General features: G+C 50.6%; 4 protein-coding genes across 4 annotated transcripts; 1 reads left to right on the forward strand and 3 right to left on the reverse strand.

Annotated features, from left to right (window-relative positions):
- Positions 1–90: 90 nt before the first annotated feature.
- GNI_028060 (hypothetical protein) lies at positions 91–1,475 on the reverse strand (the record flags this gene model as incomplete). Its single annotated transcript, XM_011130800.1, has 2 exons — positions 91–119; positions 203–1,475. The coding sequence occupies 2 exons, from the start codon at positions 1,473–1,475 to the stop codon at positions 91–93; spliced, it is 1,302 nt and encodes a 433-aa protein (XP_011129102.1).
- A 1,331-nt stretch (positions 1,476–2,806) lies between these two features.
- GNI_028070 (hypothetical protein) lies at positions 2,807–3,349 on the reverse strand (the record flags this gene model as incomplete). Its single annotated transcript, XM_011130801.1, has 1 exon — positions 2,807–3,349. One exon carries the CDS (start codon positions 3,347–3,349, stop codon positions 2,807–2,809), a length of 543 nt encoding a protein of 180 aa, XP_011129103.1.
- A 1,009-nt stretch (positions 3,350–4,358) lies between these two features.
- On the forward strand, positions 4,359–4,685 carry GNI_028080 (hypothetical protein; the record flags this gene model as incomplete). Its single annotated transcript, XM_011130802.1, has 1 exon — positions 4,359–4,685. The coding sequence occupies one exon, from the start codon at positions 4,359–4,361 to the stop codon at positions 4,683–4,685; it is 327 nt and encodes a 108-aa protein (XP_011129104.1).
- Positions 4,686–5,653: 968 nt separating this feature from the next.
- On the reverse strand, positions 5,654–6,319 carry GNI_028090 (hypothetical protein; the record flags this gene model as incomplete). The annotated part of the gene is made up of 1 exon (XM_011130803.1): positions 5,654–6,319. One exon carries the CDS (start codon positions 6,317–6,319, stop codon positions 5,654–5,656), a length of 666 nt encoding a protein of 221 aa, XP_011129105.1.
- Between the last annotated feature and the right edge of the window lie 818 nt (positions 6,320–7,137).

Below are 7,137 nucleotides of genomic sequence, written 5' to 3' on the forward strand. Positions count from 1 at the left end.
CCAAATGAATCTTTGCCAGAAGAACTATTGTCTACTAAAGTGCTATTGTCTAAAGTGCTATTGTCCAAAGTACTATTATCCAAAGTACTATTATCCCCATGTGATTTCTTGTTTACAGACTCAGGAGATATCAGCTTCCGTATTAAAGCCATAAGGATATACCTAGTTTCCTTATCTATTTTATAGATCCATAATAGCTTACAAATTAGAACCAAGCATTCATAGTCATAATGGTCCAATAAATAGTTCAGAAATAACGATATATAAAACCGTATTGTACCGGTCATTTCCAACGAATCATTCTTAACAATCACGTCATGACAATTGCTTAAAAGCCAATGATGCAGTGTAATAGATGGCGGCTTACAGAATAGCGTAATTATTAATCCAAATAGGTCATGATAACTAGCCGGATTGTTAGTGATGACAAATAACTGCGAGCTTGTTTTTATGTTAACTTTGTTTCTAATAAAGTTGTAAACTGCATCGGGCGCTTTCGTAAACTTGGAAACAAACGTTTGATACTGTCCGGTGTGAATGCTGATACATTTAGCGCATAATAAACATTTGTATATTATAGCACACGTGAGTTTGCATAATTTGCGCAAATAACAGTCAGCTGAATTCATCCCATTCAGGCCGTAATTTATTATTTCTTCATCAATTGTCTCCAGTCGTTCACCAGCATACAATATACGTTCAGTCTTTTTAGTCATGTGTTCACCGCTGGATATTACCATCGGCTTCCCTTTTATCGTATTCAACTCATCATAATAATCCCCCTGATGACTTATGTGCCTGATATAATTCAAACTGATAGCGTTCAGATTACTAACACCATATAAAGTATGCGATCTACACATTGCCAGCACTTCTTCAGGATCTAGGGACATATAAAGACTCCAGCACTCCATGAATTGTTCGAAACTATTAAACTGCTGACCATTGCGATTACTAGTAAATTTCTCACCAGCCGTCGTGGAAGCAGCAGTCATGGAAGCAGTAGTATCACATTTGCCTTGTCCATAACACGAAATCATTTCCAGTGCAATAACTGCAGATATTCTGCGGTGGTTTAATCTGTGCAATCTTTCGATGGCTAGCGGGTAAATCAACGAATCTTCCTTCACGGTTAGGCCACCCAAGCAGAACGACTTGGGGTTGCCAACTTTGTAATTCCTATCGGCATCCAACATAAAGTTGTAAAGGTAACAAAACGAGTCCGATTCTTCTCTTGGTCTTATGATCACCTCCGGAACATGCATAAGCCCATGAGAAGGTAGAACTATCTGCCAGCAAACGTGGTCTAAACAACTAACTACTACCCGTACATATGAATTCGGCTTTTCAACTACGTGTGCCCCCACAACTCCATGATCATACAGGTCTCCACGATCATGCAGGTCTCCACGATCATACAGGTCTCCACGATCATACAGGTCTCCACGATCATACAGGTCTCCACGATCATGCATTGTTAGGGCTATTTCAAGTTGGTCATCGGCCGGGCTATTTGGTGGCTCATCCTCAGCATAGTATCTCCGTATACTCCGCAGCTCGCACCTCTGTCCTCCCGAACACCTCCTTGAAGTGGAGCGGCCTCTCGAAGTAGAGCGGCCCCTTTTTGAGTCCGCTCGTGAGCCAGAATCGGGATTTGGACCGAAGTCACTGTCCATACCGCACTCGACGGCCTCATCCTCATGACTGCAGATATTAACACTTCGTAAACAACATTGTGATGCGGCATCCATCCAAACGTCGCGCTTCAACTCCACAGCTAAGTGCAACAAACTAACCACACCCATTACCCCATCACCTTCAGCACTCCAGACGTCTCCCAAACCGGGAGGGTACGACTGCCCATCCGCTAAGGTAACCGTGTGCCACACAGATCCTTGTAGCCAAGGAAACGTCTTCCCATACAATATTAGCCTTCTGTTCCTTACATGGACTCTCCCTAATCTCGCAACCGTCTCAAACGGTTCAGGCAAGTCACCTAGATCCCACAGCCCCCAAAGAAATAACAGACATTCTGCAAAGAGTATGTTCACCAAATTCTCCACTGTTATGCGGCTATTTACCGACTTCGGACCAGGTGTCGGATTTCTAGCTAGAATAACAAGAAGTCATCTTTCGTGCACACACAGATGTGTAGCACTCATGCTGACGCGCCGCTCTGTGCTTGGTACACACGGTGTATGTTACACTGCTGGTGTACTATCGGGTAGGGGACTTGGTGGCAGGCCTGGTAGGGGATTAGGGGACAGGCCTGTTAGAGATGCTCGGTGGGGAAGGTCTTTACAAGCGAGGGTATCTTTGGGAACGAGGCTGAGGACCTGGTCATGAAGACTTTTAGGGACGTCTTGGTGTTTCAAAACTCTTCTGGTCTCGGGGAATAACGACAGTTGTCGTGGTACTTCCATGAGGATCATCTCCGGCGGCAGAAGAGATATATGGAATAAGTCTGACAATAGGCTGTCACTAGGCTGCCCCAGTGAGTCTACCTGGAATTACGCTCGTTTGTAGCTCCGTTAGCATCAGACGTCGTGTTCTCTTGCTCGCGGAAACCTTTAGCAACGTTTGACACGGACTCACATCGCCCATAACTGAACCCCGCATTGCCACAAAACCCGTTAACAAAAACGGGGGTCTCCACCCCTCCCGAGTTCACCCTGCATTTCCACCACCCGTCCTGGATCACTGCATCCCCCCCCCGGTGCAAAGACTCCCCACCTCGGCGCAAAAACTCCCAGGTCGAAGGGGGGGGGGGGGGAGTATCCCCGGGGGGGAGTATCCCCGCCCGGACCTACTGAAGGTACCTGCGTGTGTACCACATAGTCCAAACGCGCTCGTTTCGTCTTTTACGGGCGAGTTCAAATCGGTGGTACCGTTGCGCGTAAAGCGCTTTCCAGACGAGTTTGCGGCACTTGTATTGGAGTGCGAGGGTTCGTTCGGCGTGCCCCGCCCAGGCGTGGTTGCGCACGTCTTGCTTCTGTAGTAATTGCCGTTCGTCGTAGAGGCTGTCTAGTTCCATAGTGCTGACTTTGAGTCGAAGTGTGGTTGCTAGCTTGTCGATAAGGATTGTGCAGCTGTCGGCCGCAAAGGTCCAAAGCCCTTGACAGCGATCCTGTTCGCGGATCACCAGGTCATACGGACTCATCAGACGGTACCACTGAACATCCTCTTGGGCCAGCTCGCGGAACATACGTCGATACAACGCGTCCAAGTCCTCCAGACTCCGACCCGTGACCTCACTCGCTCGCAACGCCTTCACTACTGGCAACGCGTACGCGTTCTCCGCTTGAGCACTCAGTCGCTCAATCTCCTTATCCGCCACCGGGTCACACATAAACGCCGGCATCGGAGGCACCCGTCGGCCATTATTCGCCACCCCATTCGGAGAAACCCCATTCGGGGGAGACGTGGCACCTTCGGGCACGCAACACGGCGCCTGACACTCACCCAACAAAGACGACCCAACCGGTCCTGGAACAGCACGCTCTAGAGTCGACCGCTCCGGAGTGGTCAGGTACATGTACCCTGGATTTCTTCGTAACGGGACTGGACCCGACTCCAGGCCGTATAGCTGCGGATCGTGTCCAACCAAGTCGGCAGAACCCGTTTCGCGAGAACCGGAGTCGTACAGACCCGTTTCGCGGGAACTTGGGTCGTGCGAACGGGAATAGTGCGAGCCGGCCTCCTGCGAACCGGTTTCATTCAGACCCACCCCGAACAACTCAGAGTCGTGCGAGCCCGTTCCGTGGGAACCCGTTCCACGTTCAATTTCACCACTCACGCCGTGTGCATCATTCTGGTACTGTTTTTGAGGCGCATTTTGAGGAGTCACAAGCGGGTATGCGACCGTGGTCACAGCAGCGGCTCTGGGTGATGCGCGGTAAGTCCCTCCACGCAACAAAGCAGCCGGGAACGGGGGTAGCGTCGGGAAGGTGTCCTGAGCTCCAGAGAGTCCGGCTCCAAGGTGTACGGCGCTAGAGTGTGTGGCTTCAGGGTGTGAGGCCGCAATGTGTGGGACTCTGAAGTGGGTATTGGAAGAAGCGCGGGACAAGTCGGTAGCTCCCTGAAAAAGGATGGGACGCTGCACTGAAAAGCACACGTCCGGAAGAAGTCCGGGTGACGGGTTCGGAAGCGAAGGGTATTTAGTGGTTCTTCTGTCGAGCGGCCACAGTTCCATTGACCTGGGAGGCAAAGCAGGAGGCGAGGCGGCCGTGGTTTGTGACTCCGCATCTCCGTGAAACGTTTTTGCTTCAGGAAATGTTTCCACTCGGGGAAATGTTTCCACTCGGGGAAATGTTTCCGCTCGGGGAAACGTTTCTGGTGGGGGAAACGTTTCCATAACAATGCACCTTCTTAAATTAATTGGTTTCGCTGCCACGTTGGTCATCGGCTTGCCCCTTCGGGAACGCGTGCAGCTGGACAGCTACCTTCGAGAGGGGTTGCCGGAACTGCCACATATTCCTAGTCGAGGTTTAGTCCGAGTAAAAGTGCTTGGCGAATACGAAAATGACCTTTCGGACTCTGCACTCAACAGCCAGCACTTACTACTCATTCCCAGCACTGATACTACAACCCCAACTACAACCCAGCAACCTACCCAGACCCGAGTCGACGCACAAACAGAAGCCGACCATTGCTCGTACCGAACCTTCAACCTCCGGAATGCGTAACAATGAACACTACCGACGTAGCACACCACTGCACCACGGGCCGTGGCATACTTGCCGCCTCGGCTTTGCCGTGACACGTCTTGCAGGCCTCAGGTGAGAGTGACTGAGAGCGAAGGTGTGGTTTTGGATGATGACTCCAAAGTGGACCTTCCTCTGGATGACCAGTGCTCTACCAACCAAGTGGAGGCCGTTATGTAAGATGACACATGGGGTGACCCAGGTGTATTAGCCCAGGTGGCAGACCTTAGTAACTCCAAGGTCTACCACCACCAAGAGCTTTAACTTGTTGATGCGGGCACTTCAAACTTCTTAAGACGATTAAGGCACACGTGCGTAGCGGAACATAACTCCCATATTGCAGAATCTCAAACGGTAGGTTCGCTCTTTGTGTTGCCGATCGAGATACGGAGCTATGTTCAGTGATTGACTCCGCCAATAGTTCAGTTGCGATGACGTTGAACGGGGAGCGGGTTAGCTACAAAAATGCTCCCGTTATTGGCAGCCATTTTCAGCTACGCTTTAGAGTCGAGTACTCCAAGGCGGATGGAAACCTGACACGTAAGCAGTTCACATTGAGACAACTGCTTCGCAGTATACTGTAATGGCCGCAAACAGTTGTCTACCACACAACTGCTGAACCAGCCCAGCGCAGCAATCAAGAACCTGGAAGGGCCCAGCGTGATAAAGATGATACAGTGTATGTGACACGATACTGACGCGGTGCAGTGTAACGACACAGTGTAACGCCATGCACCCGTATAACAGAGTATAACCTAACTAACTACTAACAACCAGTTACTTGGTTAGTTACAGAGCAGACTTATAAAGCATGATACTTATAAAGCATGATACATAAACCCCGTAGATAAACCTCGTCGTACAGCCGGATAAAGGCGGTTTGATTGTATATTGTCCACGGGTCATATTGCCCCTACGATTAGCTATCTACAAGGTTAACGAAAGAAAAGTTAGGCGGAGTCTTCGAGGCTGTCATCCTCGTCGCTAAGTTCATCGCTGACGAAATCCTCGTCGTCGTCATCGCCAGCACCAGGTTGTCTCATACCGGAAAGGTATTGGAACAAGTTTCTCATCTCCGGTGAGAGTATTCGGGAAAGCTCCGGGTCCTTGAGGAGTTTGCTAAGAGCGGCGGTTTGTTCCTCGTCGTAGCTCATGGTGCCGTTAAGGAGGGCCATCAAGGAAGGGTATGTGTCTCTGGAGAGACTGCGCATGCTGCCTTCCCAGAAGAAACGTTCGGCGGTCTTCTTGGCGTCGGCAATGTCCTTGATGAGATGTGCATCCCGGGGTTCCACCACAACCTTCTTGAGCGCTTGCGTGTCCACGGCTTCACCCTTGACTAATTTCTCACCCGCCTCTCTGAAGGCCTTTTCCATAGCCAGCGCGGGGCCCTCTATGGCTGCGTTACCACTGCTCATGCCGTGCTGCAACCGGATGGCCACTACCGCCTTAACTGCCTGCTCAGGCGTCAACGCCACGGGGCCTGCATCAGCCTTAGGGTCAGCAGCGACCTCTGAAGTGGTCGCAGCCTTCACGTCACCCGCCTGCGCGGCTACCGCCTCCGCCAGCAGCAGCGACAGGGGCACTTGTTTCTCCTCGCAAATTACGCCACGCACCATCTTTTGAAAATTTCCTATAATTTTATTTCTCCTTCTTTTGTGACGGAATCAAACCGACCACCCGCAACCGACCGACCGACCGACAGACCCAGAAGCTACTAAGCTCAACCGGCACCCAACCACCAACGGGCTCGTCGTCACCACGAAGGTAAACCACCTTTGACGACAAGAACCAAGGGAGCAACCAAGAACGAAAGATGAGACCCCAGGCACGACCATCGAGCAAGACCTTCGACCACCACTTCTGTACAACCTTCGGCGCCAAGTAGCGGGAGAGAACACGGTAACGACACACGAACTCACTAAGCCCAGTAAACTAGCGCTTGATAGTTTATAAATACAACCGCTGCCGGCCGTGCCAAATCATTCTTGATGGCGTCAGGGAAATGATCTGGGGAAGCGATCTGGGGAAGCGAACCCAAATGACTTCCAGTATCGTTGACCTCGGTTCCAGTATCGTTAACCTCGGTTCCAGTATCGTTGACCTCGGTTCCAGTATCGTTAACCTCGGTTCGCAAATAACGTCGATCCCATTAAGGTCGATCCCAATAAGGATGCGACAGGTAACCCAGGCTGCAAGGAGACGTCAGGTTGCACTACAACATGCGATTTCTGTAATCACCATTGCCACTCACATTAACGGCATGTTCGTCAAACCATCACGTTTTCTCCAACTCGTAAAAACACAATAACACGCATTGGCGATACATGTCGCGGACAATAATAAATGATGCTGGTCTCGGATCGCGGTTGAACGTTCCGGTCTTGGGGGTTCAGATTATACAGCTTGGCAGATTCGATATGCTTCAGGAAGCAGG

The sequence above is a fragment of the Gregarina niphandrodes genome (genome assembly GCF_000223845.1).
Source record: "Gregarina niphandrodes unplaced genomic scaffold scaffold00004, whole genome shotgun sequence".
In the NCBI taxonomy this organism is placed as follows: Eukaryota; Apicomplexa; class Conoidasida; order Eugregarinorida; family Gregarinidae; genus Gregarina; species Gregarina niphandrodes.